The following is a 16,541-nucleotide window of genomic DNA, read 5'->3' as shown; positions in this document are numbered from 1 at the left end:
GTTTACCATCACTCAATTGGTTGAAACCGAACATTAGCTTTGGTGAGATGTGATCAGGATATGAGTAATTTAGAGGCACTTTCAATAAGGAAGCTATAAGGTTGCAAGGGCTTAGGAAATGAAAACAACATTTATGAGGGCAAGCATTACTCTGGTTAGTTTTCCAAGCCGATTGTAATTTGGGAGGGTATTTGAAAGGTGTAGATCCAAGGGCTAGGATTGTTTGGCGCCTAAAAAAGTAGAATTAGGGTTTGGAGTGTTAATTGGAGTGTTAACTAGGATTGGGAATAAGTTAGATGCAATGTTTTTTCTTTTGTACCATTAACCCCAAGAAAGAACAGGGGATAATAGGCATGCGCAGTAGGCAACACCAAGAAAGAAACAGGGGATTTCAGGGAGCAAAGATACGGATTGAGATTTGCTGCGGTAAAAGGAATTCTGCAGTTACACACAGCTAAGTAAATCTAGACCATTAAAGTCATCCAATGTACCAGTTTGCTTCTCTTATATTTTATCATTTTTAATGTCCAAAATCCAAACGACGTCGCTCCATCGGCACAAAGTTGATGGCAGAACGACGGGATCTAGGCATAAAGTCCTTAATCTAACAATTCTAGCAGTCATATAGAACTTTAAACCCTCTATAAGGGATATTATAGGTTTGTCCCTATGTTCTAAAATTGCTTTGTTTAAAGCTTCACACATGTTATTCACCTGAAAGTCACAATGAGACTGAACGCTATAAGTTGACCTAATCCACATGGAAGGACGCAATTGTATCATATCCTTCCATGCCTCTTCATCCAACTTCTTCATATTCTCCATAACTTTCTCCCATTATGGAATTGTGGTAGCTCGAGCAGTTGTCCAAAAAGATTCTTTAAATGATGATTGTCCTGGAAACGTCTTCCTCCAATTTCCATGGAATATGTGATGATCACTGAAATCTATTCGATCAACATAACGCACTCCCATCTGCACTTTAGACATGATAGAAAGAGAAGAGGAAAAGAAAAGGAAAGCTCACTTAAAACATTATAGCTAGATAGCATGCAAGACACAAGGGTTGGTCTGTGCTACTTGGTTAATTGATTCATGCATCAACTGTTTCAATTATCTTATTTATATTAGAACCTTTTATTGTCAACAAAATTCATGAATTTAAACAAAACGGTAGATAGGAATGTAACATGTTAAAATGAAATAGTCAATCAATATGTTTCGATTTAGACTCTCTGCATAATGGATTACAAAAACATCTGCTCGTCTGAGTGCAACAGTCAAAGGCTCTGTTAAAGATCCGAGTGGGAGTAGTTTACCGTTACCCCCAAAGAGTTAATCCATTGACCATCACAATATCCAAGTCTCGCCATAACCTCCAATGCTACATTGCATATCAATGATATGACTTAGAGAAAATGCCATGAAAAAGAGTACTAACAACAACTAAATTTCAATTCGTTTTAAAGCTCGTAAGTAAGAAGCGAATCATGAAATAGTAGATTAACACAAGGGAATAAATATAAGGGTAGTGTGGGGGAGAGTTGTGCTACCTGCATTGCATCATCAAGAACTACAACCCCATTTTTTTTCTGAATCAAGAGAACTTCGGGCCTTCCTATCAAGGTTTTGTTTCTCATACACTGAACTCTTGCGAATATCAATGTAGCTGTATTTTTGGATCGACTGACTTGCAACAACAGCTCGATTCACACCAACACCAAACTTAGTTAGTGTTTCACGTAAATGCCTTCGAAGCATGGTCACTTCGTCACCACCACCATAACCCTGCCAAAGGAATGTAAAAATTAACTTACTAAGTAAAACGTTATTAAATGAACAGAATTTGAGTACTTTGGTTAGAATTTGACATGAATGGTGCAATATCTTTGATAACTTGAGACATGAAAAATCAAGAAAATGGAAGTAAATCCTACAGGGTATGGGTGCGTAGTACCATGGAAATAAATTGAAAACAAGTTAGGAATATGTCATAAGTTCACCTAAACAGTATGAGAAATGCTTATGCTTGTAGACAAACTCAAATAAGTCAATCCAAACAAATCCTAATCATTTTCAAGTACATTTTCCATTGTATATTATTTCATTTTCAAATTCATAATTAAAAAAATTAACAATGTTAGAATATTACCCTAAAAAGAAGTAGAAGATGAGGTGAAATTCCGGAACGGGCAATGAATCCAACCGTTACCTCTCCATGTCAAATTTCCAACGAAGAAAGAAAGAAAAAAAAATGTTCTTTCTCATTTTCTCATCAAACTAAAAAAAATGAAGAAAGAAAATGAATTAGTTAGTTACCGGTGGATTTGAAAATGGAAGAAGCGGTGTTTGTAAAGAAAAGGGAGAAGAAGATAAAGATGAAGTGTGTGGAGAGTTTAGTGGGGTTGTTGGACCCGAGATCTACGACTGCAAAGAACTTTAACTGAGAATATAGAACTTTAACTAACACTCGATATATTAACATCCCTCCCTTAAGAACAATTCATGCTTCCCTCACAAAGTTGAACGGGGCTATGATAACATTGTTGGACCTCATGGGGGAGCTAACTTATGTGTGTCGACACATTGAACATAGAGGAGTCACATAAATAAGAATGGTACAACATCTTCACTCAATATTTTAAGTAAGACGAAGTTTTACCCTTTAGACTTGGTGTGAGTAATACCATTATTTATTCTTTGTATTTTTTTAACTTTTCTCAAGAGTTTGGGTATGTTAAAATATTTAAGAAAGATAAAAAAAAAAAGATAGTCAACAAAGAAATAGACGCAAAAAGTCATATGGAGTTGATTAATACAAGTTAAAAAACAACGAGGGAATCGCTTAATTTGGAACGTAGTAGCACTACCAGAGTTTTTTTTAAGAAATGTATCACTTAAATGATTTTATTCTTTGTATTTTTTTTTTATCTTTCCTCTATTTGGAATTAAGTTATATCTATATAGAATTCCAACTAGCATTGAGAGAGATACTTCTTTTGGGTATATTGACAAGGACTCCTTCATCAAAGTACTAAGACTATTTTGTCTCAATGTATTTATTCCCTCAACAACCTATTGAATGCGATCGAATATCTCATATTCTTAGTTTATTCTTCTTTTGTTACTTTTGATACAAGAAAAAGATGAAGGCAATGGAGAGGATGAACAAGACTCAGGTTCCTTTTATTCTGAATTTTGATTTCTATCGATTCTTTTTACATGATTTAACCTTTTCTTTTCTTTTGGTTGTTTTTGCTTTTAGGTGACCTCTTATTCTTCTTTTGTTGTCACAAATGTTGTTGCTACTCGATTGAGAAAAAAGCAAACCCACCTTTCAGGTAAGCCTTAAAATTACCTATATCTTCAACACAATGTATTATTTTTACTCTGTGTTCCTTCACAAACACTAATATAACTTATTTTAGTACACAATTAATTGCATGCTTTTGTAAATTATACGAGCCATTTGTTTTTTCATATGTGAGATCTCCTCAAACCTTCCATTTTCCTTTGCTTTTGTTTACCTCTACAACATTGTGGTATAAGAGTGACCTGTATTCTTTATTAGTTTTTGAATAACTTCGTTGTAATGAGTTTTTATGATGGTTCCAGTAACGTAATTGTAAGTGTTTGTTTATTAAATGGTCATATTCATAATGACAAATTTAGTTTGCTTAATGTCATGATTTGGAGTGTAAATTTACTCTCTAGATCTGCACAAGGACAAGTGAGAAAAATAAAGTTTTTATGAGTTATTGTTGTTTATAATGAATCAAATCCATGTGGTTATTTACTTGTTGCTGCTTTACATAGATTTCCAACAACACAATGCTTGATTTATTTATAGTGTTAGAGATAAACTATTTTGTTATTAATTTCTTTTTTGAAGGTACCATCATTGTGATGAGGATCCTTCTTTTATTGGTTTCACTGGCGCTTGTAGGAGGGGATTATGCACCGTCCCCTCAGAACCCATTTGTTAACGTCACTCATGTTCCCTCTCCTCCAGCAGCTTCCATACCTTCATCAAATGGGAGCTCTCTAGCTGCTCCACATGGGTTCACCTTTACCACAAAGAAATTGGTGCTTACAATACTTGGGACAATTGTCGGGACTTTCCTAATGCTAGGTGCTATTGTGGCATGTATTTGGTTTATTGTCAAATGCCTTAGGAAAAGGAAAAATCAAAACCGCTCAAGCAGAACAACCGTGGCGGCCAATTGGCAGTCAATTGGTGCTTAATTATTATGTAAATCATTGCAACACTTTAGTGCATGTTTCATATATAGTTAGTAATAAACTGAAGTCTTTAAGGTTACTAGTAACACAACATGAAGATAATCATGAAAATAAGAAGTAGTTAGCACAATAACTTGTGTAGCAAGTTATCTAGCTTTAGTTAGTTTCTGTTAGTTACAAGAGTTTTAATACTCTATGCTATGTCTCATTGTAATATAGTGCACCTCTTAGAGGCTATATAAGTTGTAATCAACACTGATTCACATATTAATGAGAATAATATTCATTGACTTTCTCTCTCATAATTACTTTTAAGTGTAATGCAATGTTTTTTCTTTCTCTCTCAAGGGATAATGGGCATGCGCAGTAGGCAACACCAAGAAAGAAACAGGGGATTTCAGGGAGTAAAGATACAGATTGAGATTTGCTGCGGTAAAAGGAATTCTGCAGTTACACACAGTTAAGTAAATCTAGACCATTAAAGTCATCCAATGTACCAGTTTGCTTCTCTTATATTTTATCGTTTTTAATGTCCAAAATCCAAAGGACGTCGCTCCATCGGCACAAAGTTGATGGCAGAACGACGAGATCTAGGCATAAAATCCTTAATCTAACAATTCTAGCAGTCATATAGAACTTTAAACCCTCTATAAGGAATATTATAGGTTTGTCCCTATGTTCTAAAATTGCTTTGTTTAAAGCTTCACACATGTTATTCAGCTGAAAGTCAAATTGAGACTGAACGCTATAAGCTGACCTAGTCCACATGGAAGGACGCAATTGTATCATATCCTTCCATGCCTCTTCATCCAACTTCTTCATATTCTCCATAACTTTCTCCCATTATGGAATTGTGATAGCTCGAGCAGTTGTCCAAAAAGATTCTTTAAATAATGATTGTCCTGGAAACGTCTTCCTCCAATTTCCATGGAATATGTGATGATCACTGAAATCTATTCGATCAACATAACACACTCCCATCTCCACTTTAGACATGATAGAAAGAGAAGAGGAAAAGAAAAAGAAAGCTCACTTAAAACATTATAGCTAGATAGCATGCAAGACACAAGGGTTGGTCTGTGCTACTTGGTTAATTGATTCATGCATCAACTGTTTCAATTATTTTATTTATATTAGAACCCTTTATTGTCAACGAATTTCATGAATTTAAACAAAACGGTAGATAGGATTGTAACATGTTAAAATGAAATAGTCAATCAATATGTTTCGATTTAGACTCTCTGCATAATGGATTACAACAACATCTGCTCGTCTGAGTGCAACAGTCAAATGCTCTGTTAAAGATCCGAGTGGGAGTAGTTTACCATTACCCCCAAAGAGTTAATCCATTGACCATCACAATATCCAAGTCTCGCCATAACCTTCAATGCTACATTGCATATCAATGATATGACTTAGAGAAAATGCCATGAAAAAGAGTACTAACAACAACTAAATTTCATTTCATTTTCAGGCTCGTAAGTAAGAAGCGAATCATGAAATAGTAGATTAACACAAGGGAATAAATATAAGGGTAGTGTGGGGGAGAGTTGTGCTACCTGCATTGCATCATCAAGAACTACAACCCCATTTTTTTTTTCTGAATCAAGAGAACTTCGGGCCTTCCTATCAAGGTTTTGTTTCTCATACACTGAACTCTAGCGAATATCAATGTAGCCGTCTTTTTGGATCAACTGACTTGCAACAGCAGCTCGATTCACACCAACACCAAACTTAGTTAGTGTTCCACGTAAATGCCTCCGAAGCATGCTAACTTCGTCACCACCACCATAACCCTGCCAAAGGAATGTAGAAATTAACTTACTGAGTAAAACGTTATTAAATGAACAGAATTTGAGTAATTCGGTTAGAATTTGACATGCATGGTGCAATATCTTTGATAACTTGAGACATGAAAAATCAAGAAAATGGAAGTAAATCCTACAGGGTATGGGTGCGTAGTACCATGGAAATAAACTGAAAACAAGTTAGGAATATGTCATAAGTTCTCCCAAACAGTCTGAGAAATGCTTATGCTTGTAGACAAAATCAAATAAGTCAATCCAAACAAATCCTAATCATTTTCAAGTACATTTTGCATTGTATATTATTTCATTTTCAAATTCATAATTAAAAAAATTAACAATGTTAGAATATTACCCTAAAAAGAAGTAGAAAAAGAGGTGAAATTCTGGAACGGGCAATGAATCCAACCATTACCTCTCCATGTCAAATTTCCAACGGAGAAAGAAAGAAAAAAATGTTCTTTCACATTTTCTCATCAAACTAAAAAAAAAAAAGAAGAAAGAAAATGAATTAGTTAGTTACCGGTGGATTTGAAAATGGAAGAAGCGGTGTTTATAAAGAAAAGGGAGAAGAAGAGAAAGATGAAGTGTGTGGCGAGTTTAGTGGGGTTGTTGGACCCGAGATCTACGACTGCAAAGAACTTTAACTGAGAATATAGAACTTTAACCAACACTCGGTATATTAACATCCCTCCCTTAAGAAAACTCATGCTTCCCTCACAAAGTCGAACCGGGCTATGATAACATTATTGGACCTCATGGTGGGAGCTAACTTATGTGGACTGACACATTGAACATAGAGGAGTCACATAAATAAGAATGTTACAACATCTTCACTCAATATTTTAAGTAAGACGAAGTTCTAGCCCGTAGCACGGGTGTCCATACTAGCATTAAGAAAATGCAATAATTAAAAGTATTAAATTATCCTAATCAACTATTAGTTTATTTTTCAATAAATATTTTTTTTTAGAAGTAGTGTATATAGTATTAATTGAAGGGTACAATTGAAAAGAAAAAATTATTATTGCATTGGAAACTTAAATTGACAATCATTTTGAAATAAATATTTTTGACCAAAACGACACTCATTTTGAAACGGACGGAGTAAATTATACTAACTACTACTCCCTCCGTCCCAAATTGTATGTCGCTTTGGAAAAAATTTTGTCCCAAATTATATGTCGCTTTACAATACCAATGAAATATTAATGTTACTTTTCCTATTATATCCTTCACTATTAATTACTCTCTCTTCTTTCAATTATTTCATTTATCTTTTCCATACAATTTATTAAGGATAATATTGTAAAACAATTAATAATTTCTCTTCCCCACACAATATTAATTACATTTCTTAATACGTGTGAAATGGCCAAAACGTCATACAATTTGGGACGGAGGGAGTATTAGACAATTTGAAAAAGAAAAGAAAAAAAAGAGAGTAGAGATAATTTAAAGTTTTTTTTGTTAGAGAATGATAATTTAGAGATGAAATTGAGTTTTTATTGAAAGTTAATTATTTTGAGGAAAGGTCACGAGACAAGCATGAGTCGAACCACATGCTAACTTACTTTCCTCTCTCTCCGGCGCTGGTTACTCATGTCCTTTTCCCGCCGGAGAAACTCAACAACGGTGTAGATCATCATCCTTTCAGGTTCGTTCCAAACCCAATTCCTCTTTCTCTTTTCATTTCTCATCTGGGTTATTCATTTTTCGCTCAAAGTTTTCATCTTTTTCGGATTCAGAATTGTTGAGTGAGTGAGTGAGTGATACCCTTTGCCTACAACAATGAAAGCAGGGAAAGTTAATCATGAAGAAGATGAGTACGATGATGATGAGTTTAATTCTAACAAAAAACAAGCTACTTCCTCTGTCCCTAACACCAACAAAGGTACCCTTCCTTAAAAACATGTTTTTGTACTTTTCTTATGTTATTGTTAGATCTAATTATAAGGATGTTTCTTATTGTAAAAACAAATCATAGGGACTAATTTGGTATTGTTATTTGTCGAACTGAATTCGGTTCGGCTGCAAGGAAATTTTGAAGAACCAATGAGAAAATAGGATAGATGCTAACATTGTAAAATAATTTTACACTGTCATCCAATAACCACCGTGTGTTCTGTAAAATCACCTTCTACCTACAAGGCACGCATACGGACACGACACATACCCTAACACACTAGTAATTTGAGAAAATCACATAATTCAGTGTAATCATTGGTGTTAGTGTCGGACACGACACAAACACTGGCACTGACATGCTAGTAATTTGAGAAAATCACATCATTCAGTGTAATTATAGGTATTGGTGTTGGACACGACACATGTCAGACACCGGGGCACGCCTAATCCGAGGAGTGTCCGTGCTTTATAGCCCCCATACACCACTTTAATGATATGACATGGAGACATAGTTGATTCCTATTACATGTCTGTGTAAAATTGATTTACATTGGCAGAGCATAATCATTAAACTCTTTTTATATTGTACGACGTTTCATATGTTTTTTTTTTTATTGTAAAAACAATGGTAGAGAATATGGTGGAAACTAGACTTAGGTGATTTGGGCATGTAGAGAGTCAGATCACTAGTGATAACATAAACTAATAGGTGTATGTTTGGTTCAGCTTTTACGATAGTAACCGTGAAAGGTTGGATCGAAATATGTTTGGTTCACCATAGATTAAAGAGTTGGATAGAAATATGGTTTATGATAGATCATTATGACATAATTTGATTCATGTATCCGACCCCACGTAGTGGAATAAGGCTTGGTTATTGTTGTTGTTATTGTATTGATTTTGGAAAAGTTATTGAATATGGTGGGGTGACTTTACTTTATGCATTTGAAATGTTGTTTTAGATTGATTTGTTGGGTGTTGGTATTGAAAGCAGATGGGAAAGCTACTGATAAGGCTAGTGTGATAAGATCGAAACATTCTGTAACGGAGCAGCGGAGAAGAAGCAAGATAAATGAGAGGTAATTGCAAGTGCAAAATATAATGGTAAAATATGCTGGAATTTTCTTGGTGTGCTAGTGTATGTTTATTCGGACTAGACGGTTTAAAATTGAATGTAATTGTTGATTCTCTTATGCATGTTTATTTGGTTTTTTTATTTGATAGAAAGTAACCGTGAAAGGTGATGGATTTCTTGCAGTTTTAAATTGCCAAGGATATTTTCCCTTCATTGCTTCAGTTTATTTTAGTTTTAACAATTTGTACTGTAGAATTATTTGCGAGCATTTTGGGAGTTTTGGTTTTGTTTGGTGTTTCTTTACATTTGGGATCATCTTCATGTTAATGAATGTGAAAGTTATGTAAATAAAATAGTGTTGGGAGAGTGTCAAAAGCATGGAAATCGGTGTCTTTTACTGCTCTTGTATTATTTTCTCTATTTCAGATCAAGAAGTTTTGATATCAAAATCTGAGTTATTATATCGTGTGCTACATATGAAGTTTATATGAAACTTTTTAGATCAAGTTGTTTATTTTTTCAATAAGTTTGAGAGCTTACCCCCAAAACCTAGTGGGAAGGACTTGTGTTGTTTTTGCCATGATCTTTTGAGAGCTCACAATTTTAGTGCTTTCAGACTTCAGTTGTAGTTTTTATAATTTGTCACTAAACTAGAGATTGATGATTGGTGATATTTTCCTTCAGATTCCAAATATTGAGGGATCTCATACCTCAATGCGATCAAAAGAGGGACACAGCTTCGTTCTTATTAGAGGTACATATTAATATCAGAAAAAAGCTATCTTTTTCATGTTTATATCATTTGAGAATAACTCTCAGAGCCTGTGGACTGGTCATGTTTCTCTGCAGGTGATTGAGTATGTTCAGTACTTACAGGAGAGGGTACAAAAATATGAAGGCTCATATCAAGGTTGGAGTCAAGAACCGTCGAAGTTGATGCCATGGGTAAATTAGATGAACTATAGATTTAGGACTCTGTGTGTTGACCATGCAAATCCCTAATTGTGTAATAATTATTAGCAAAAAAGAAAAATACTTATTAAACATGGTAAAATGATGACATAAAGTCTGGCTAACATGTGCACAATTTCAATTTTCATAAATATATATAGGTTTCCATAAATAGCGAGTATTTATTGAAAAAAAGTAATTATCAAAAGTTTGAGAAATAAACTGGCACAATTTCCAATACATAATTTCTACCTTTGGCATATTATTTGCCAAATTGGCCCCAACTATTTGTTGTATTATGTTTTTGTAGTGATTTTCATATAAATGATTTTTTACGCTTATTGTGTATTTGTCAACATGTTTATTGATTGATACCGTTGTGAGCTTTATTTTAACTATCTTATTTTTATTTCCATCGATTTTTATTTATATTTTTGCCATCATGTTGCAATTTCTCTAACTTATCAACTTGAGTAGTTAACTAATTATATAGAGTAACATGCATGTTAATGGAATCAATTTGCCGGTTTAAATTGTTATTGCTATAGAATGCTTATCTGCTATAATTGTACAGAGAAATAGCCATTGGCGTGCCCAAAATTTTGTCGGTCAACCTCCAATTGTAAAGAATGGTTCAGGTCCAGTATTACCATTTCCCGGAAAGTTTGATGAAAATAGTGTTGGTATCTCTCCAACGATGCTTAGTGGCTCCCATAATATGATAGATCACGATCCGACTCGGGATATTGTCGGCAAGACGGCGGAGAGGCAACCTGATTTGGCGAGCAAGGGAATTCCTCTGCCTATGGCTATGCATGCAAACATGTCTGTTCCTGTCAGAAGTGATGGTGTACTTTCCCATCCTCTTCAGGGAACTGTTTCCGATGCACAATCAACTGAATGTCCCACAACGAGTGAACAACTCAACCAGCAGGATGATCTTACAGTTGAAGGAGGGACAATTAGCATCTCGAGTGTATACTCCCAAGGGTAAGTATTACATAAAAATAATCCTTTTTGTTTGCCCTGAAAATATCTTACTACTTGTATGGCTTGTTTGATATCAATGTTTTCTTACTTTTCTACACAATATTACTTATTGTTTCTAAAAATATTTCCCTTTGTTACAGTTTTAAAACTCCAACCATGTGAAGTTCTTTCTTTTGATTTTTGAATGTAAAATTTTCTATCTGCTAATCATTGGTTTGAGCTATAATCTAATGCCTTTTTCATATGTCAATAATATACGTTCATTGAGATCTCAATAATGGTATGAAATTTGACTATTTCAAAGTTTCATGTGTGTTGATTTTGTCCTGTTTGTTACAATGAAGCACGGATACGGATACGAATACGGACACTGACACCGGACACGACACGGACACTGACATGCCGACACAGCTAATAATTTGAAAAAATCACATAATTCAGTGTAATTACAAGTGTCGGTGTCGGACACAACACGTGTCCGACTCCGGGACACGCCTAATCCGAGGAGTGTCCGTGCTTCATTTACAATTCATTCAAGTTTGTAAATTTGTCAAAAAATAAATAAATTCACGTTTGTGAATGACTTTCTTTATGGAAAAAAGGAACCCTGTGAGATCTGCCAGTTGCTCTGGATGAATTAGCTACTAAAGTGAATTGGTTCTACCAGTTTTTATTTTACTCAGTGGCTAGGTTATAGTATTTCGTAGGCTGCTCATCGTAATTATTCCTATGCTTCAACGAAATGTTGAAAAGCTAGGGATCACATTATTTATCGACTCTGAAGCTATAACTTTTATTGACTTGGTGTGAGTAATACCATTTTTTACCCTTTAGACATGGTTGTTTATTTCTCAAGTTAACGTATAGAATCGTATCTGTTTACGAGGTATCAAATCTTGTTAACTTGCTTACGGAATCACATGTGTAAACTCAATTAGACTTGAAAGTTTGATGAGGACGGCTGAATGAGTCTACACCAATGATGTTAAATACCCGGTATAGCACTGTTATACCGCTATTTTCCACAATACACTTTACGTGTAATAGTAATTTTTTCCTAGACATACCTTAGATGACAGTGGTTTAGTGTTTTTTAAAATCCATCTGCAACTACAATAAGATTTTGCAGTGCATGAAACATTAACCTTACTAGTTTAGCACTTGAATCCACATATGCATTTGACATCATAACATCACATTCACAAATGTGAATAATTTTGTATTGAGTTTCAACTCAACATTATTTAAGTTGCAAACTAGAGAACTTGAACAAATGCTTCATTGCTAGTTTGCAATGAAGCCAAGAATAGACGCCAATGAGTTGAATGAACCAACCTAACTCTGATGAGTTGAAACTGAACCCTACTTGTATTAGCCGAATCCAACTCCACTGAGGGTCTAGCACACATGTGGTTGGTGCGCACTACGTATGTGTGAGTGCTGTAAAATATGGGGGGTACCGAGTTTGATTGCTACTTATTTTAAAAAAGAACTTCGTGATTTGTCATTTCATCCATTGCTAGGATATTGAATAAAAGGGATGTAGAGTAGTAAAGAGTATAGTTACATAATTCGCTCTAACACCTTACAAACCGCAAATTGGTACGCAGGTACCGCGAACGGGCACATTTACGAATTTGGTTCTCATGAATTCATGAAAAATTTGTAGAAAACAGAGTTCCTAGTTACATAATTCGCTCTAACACTGACCCACAATGCGCACGATACAACGCAATGCACTTTTCTTAACCTAGACCTCATGTTGTACACATATGTATAATGTAGTTTGCCTTTGTAAGCTTGCATGACCTCCGATGTGGGATTTTTGTTAACTCTCTATGTTTGATAAAGCTCATGCATAGCGATTTGTTTTCTTTTACGGATAGTAAATAACATGAAGGTTTTTTTTGCGACATATAGAGAATGAAATTAATAATTTAATATAACATTATTAATAAGTACTCGCAATTTTTGTGACTGTACTATCTTTTTTGTGCTGATTGTTGTGACTATATTGTCATTTTTGAACTTCTTATGCTTCTTGTGTGCTGTATTGTGAACCTATCTCCTGGCCTGTGAATTTGGTCATTAGTTTTCAATTGTGATGCTATGTTTATTTTGGTCTGGTAAGTTCCGACCTTGTGATTTGTCTATTTATCCATCGATTCCGATCTTGTTATGCTCTTTCTGTGCTCTGAGTTGTGACCATATCTGGACATATGTCAATTTCTCCATCAACTTTGAATTGTGATGCTATTTGTATTATGCTATGATTTGGTCTGGCCTGTTATGCATTTTTTGTATTAAGTAACTGTAATGCTCCTTTGGTTCGGACTTTCCCAAGGTTAACCTTGCTCATTGTTGTCAACCTCGGATTGTGGAAAAACAGCAATTTGTTCCAATTCCGCTATGTTACATTGCTATTGCGCTGCTATAGCAGCTATACGACACTTTGTACTAAATCATGTCCCACATAATAATAGCGGTTTGTCAAAAGTTCACTACGCTACAATGCTATAGTGCCACTACATTCTCTATTTGTCAACACTGACGTTGCCTCTTAATTTTATTTTTTTACAAAATGGCTTAGATTAATATTTATCTGCAAATGCATGCCTATTAAGATTAATTTTGTAGCTTATGTTGAAGTCTCTGTGATCTCTTTAATGAGACTTATAAAATCTTCTGTAAACAGGCTGTTGAACAATCTGACTCAAGCGCTACAGAGTGCTGGGTTAGATCTGTCAAAGGCCAACATTTCAGTTCAAATTGATCTTGGGAAGCGTGCAAACAAAGATCCAAGCGGCACAGCCTCATCTCCCAAGGTATACAGAATGGCCTTTTGTCTTCATTAATATTTGTACCTTTTAATTGGCAAGGCGTCTAAAAAGAAGTTTTATTATTTATTTTTCATGTTATATACAATAATATAATCTTTGTCCTCGACTTTTAAATATAAAAACATGGAAAGCATTATATATTTCATGAAAGATTACTATTATTACTGAATTTAAGGGATTGATTTGACAAATATTAGTGCTGAGGTCTGATTTTATCAAAGATAAAATTAGGTTTGAAGTTGTAACCAAGGCTATCAAATGCAAGTTCAAACATAATCTCAGTCTGCATGAGAGTGATGTTTTAACTAGAAATTCATTCATTCTTATATATTGCATAGACCATCATCATACTCCTATGTACCGAGGTTATCATATTGCATAGACATTCATATATATTGCATGAGAGTTATTTTTTTACCAAGATTGCCTTTGCATTTTGCTGTTCTCAGTATTTATCAGAAGAGCATTATGTCTGACAATGATAAATAACACTCATTGTGAGAGTATTAAAATTTTAAAGGTGTAATTTTACTTTTGGTCATTCTGTTTGGACTATGTGTAATTTCAAAAGTAAGCAAATACAGTACTTTCTGTGAATTTCCGTTTATCTAAAACCTTCAAAACTCACTAACATGGTGTTGTAAGAGTGACTAAGGTTTGACTAAAGAAAAGAACAAGATGTTATAAAAACCAGATGCCCCGCTGTCTTCTTGCGGGTTAGCATCATAGAGGGCCTACAGAACCCGAGCCTATGGCGCGCTCAATGGTTGTTAGATTATGAAAGATTTGGTTAGACTAGCAGTAAAAATCCTTAAACATAGTCTATCCTTCTACTAAATACTCTTGCTTTCTATGGTTGTTAGACTATGAAAGATTTGGTTAGAATTTGTAATATTTAGTAGAAGGAAAGTGACGAAAGGACACTGTTATAAGAATTAAAAAAATTGAGGGATTAAATACACTCAACACATATTTTGATATCCTCAAAATTCTCAAAATTCGAAGTTAATGATTATTTTAGAGGCTATCAATTGAATAATATATATATTTTTTTGTATGATTGAAGTTAATGAAGCATTTCCCTTTCAGGACTAATTGTTTTATTTTATTTTTATACTCCAGAATCATGATAACCCTCTTTGTTGCAATCAATCATTTGCACATTTTAGAGATGGTGGCAATAGAGAAGACTCAGATCAAGCTCAAAAAAGAATGAAAACATACAAGTGAATAATTCATGTGGCTCTTTTATGAGCCTACATTTTCATCCTCATTTCTTACTTTGTTTCTCTCCCTTGTTCCTTTGTGGTTACTGTAAATCCTTCCCCATTTGTTTGAGCTTAATTCCTTTCATGAAGGTTATTTTAAAGCTGCAAAATCCTTTACTACATAATTATTTGTGGAGATGATTAGGTTTCTGCTCTACTGCTTATGTCATCTATTTTCATTGTATCCTTACTAATTATGATTATGCAGTTTTATTAAGCTTTTGGGTTGCAATTTTATGTAAGTAATTGGTTATTTTGTGGGTGTATCTGGACAAACTAAATGTGGGCAGTTTTTTATATCTAACGCCCGAAATCTAGGTTTTTATTTCTCTTTACATAATGTCGCAATTTTGGTCGTAAAAGTTGTTACTTTTTGGCCTAAAAGTGTAATGTTTTGGCATTTTCTCTTCAAATTCAATATTGTGGCCATAGTTCACCACTTTTGCGGTCATATATGAAATTGGAGGATAAAAAATCTGGGTTGTTTTTCTTTGGGACAAATTTTGGGTGCATTTCTTATGTTTTTTTTTGTATGGTTCTTACCTAAAAATACATCTTTTGTGGTTAAAACATTGAGAAACTTATGGATTTAAGGAAACCATGACGAATTGAAAAGCACATAAAGAAACTTTTAGTGCTTAATGTGTTTTATATTTACATTGTGCTGATGTTTGATTGGTACTGTATGTATACCGTATGGTTGTTGTATGTATATTATGTTAAATGGTAAATATTGTATTGTATGTATACCCCTTTGTATAATTATTGTATTTGGTATGTACTATGTATACCTTTTTGTATTTGTATTAGGAACTACATCATATACATTGTTTAGATGTATTCACACTGTTTTTATACATTGTTTTAGACTATGATGTTGTTTACTGTGGTGTTCAATACCAATGGTAACTTTGTCAAAGACCCTAAGTTAAAATATGAACGGGAACTAGACATTGATATGTGCTCAGGCAAGAGACAACATGAAGATTCCTAAGGATCATATCATCATAATATAAGTTTTTAATATGATTTTGTTGCATAAATCTTGGGTTGGAAAATGATTTTAATAAAAACATTGGTTAAAAAGAAATTTTCACATTTTTATGACGTTTTTCTACTTGTGATTTGAATCATAAATATCTTGAACCTATTCAAGCCTTAATATTTCAAAAATTTAACTTTATGTTTTGAATGAATCGATTCATAACATATGTGAATCAAATCACAAAACTATGAATCTTTTCAAATCATGATATTTTCAAATTTCATACTCTTTCGAGTGAATCAAATCCCAGAATCGATGAATTAAGTCATGAATCGAGTCATTCTTTGTCAAGATCATTTGTTCTTGGTGATCAATAGATACAATCTTCATATGAACAAATAATTCGTTTTTGAACTTCTGAATCGAATCATAACGTCTCTGAATCGATTCATGTCCTGTTTTATCACTATTTTTCAG

General features: G+C 34.0%; 1 protein-coding gene and 1 pseudogene across 1 annotated transcript; one reads left to right on the top strand and one right to left on the bottom strand.

The window, feature by feature from the left end:
• Positions 1-837: 837 nt before the first annotated feature.
• On the bottom strand, positions 838-2,093 carry LOC120580641 (probable tetraacyldisaccharide 4'-kinase, mitochondrial; annotated as a pseudogene).
• A 5,451-nt stretch (positions 2,094-7,544) lies between these two features.
• On the top strand, positions 7,545-15,414 carry LOC11431634 (transcription factor BIM2). Its single transcript, XM_003614291.4, has 8 exons — positions 7,545-7,704; positions 7,796-7,941; positions 8,950-9,034; positions 9,715-9,784; positions 9,880-9,975; positions 10,556-10,971; positions 13,667-13,796; positions 14,934-15,414. Exons 2-8 carry the CDS (start codon positions 7,839-7,841, stop codon positions 15,039-15,041), a joined length of 1,008 nt encoding a protein of 335 aa, XP_003614339.1. The 5' UTR covers positions 7,545-7,704; positions 7,796-7,838; the 3' UTR covers positions 15,042-15,414.
• The last annotated feature ends 1,127 nt before the right edge of the window (positions 15,415-16,541 follow it).

The sequence above is a fragment of the Medicago truncatula genome, chromosome 5 (assembly GCF_003473485.1).
Source record: "Medicago truncatula cultivar Jemalong A17 chromosome 5, MtrunA17r5.0-ANR, whole genome shotgun sequence".
Classification (NCBI taxonomy): Eukaryota; Viridiplantae; Streptophyta; class Magnoliopsida; order Fabales; family Fabaceae; genus Medicago; species Medicago truncatula.
This window is presented reverse-complemented; position numbering and strand designations above follow the sequence as displayed.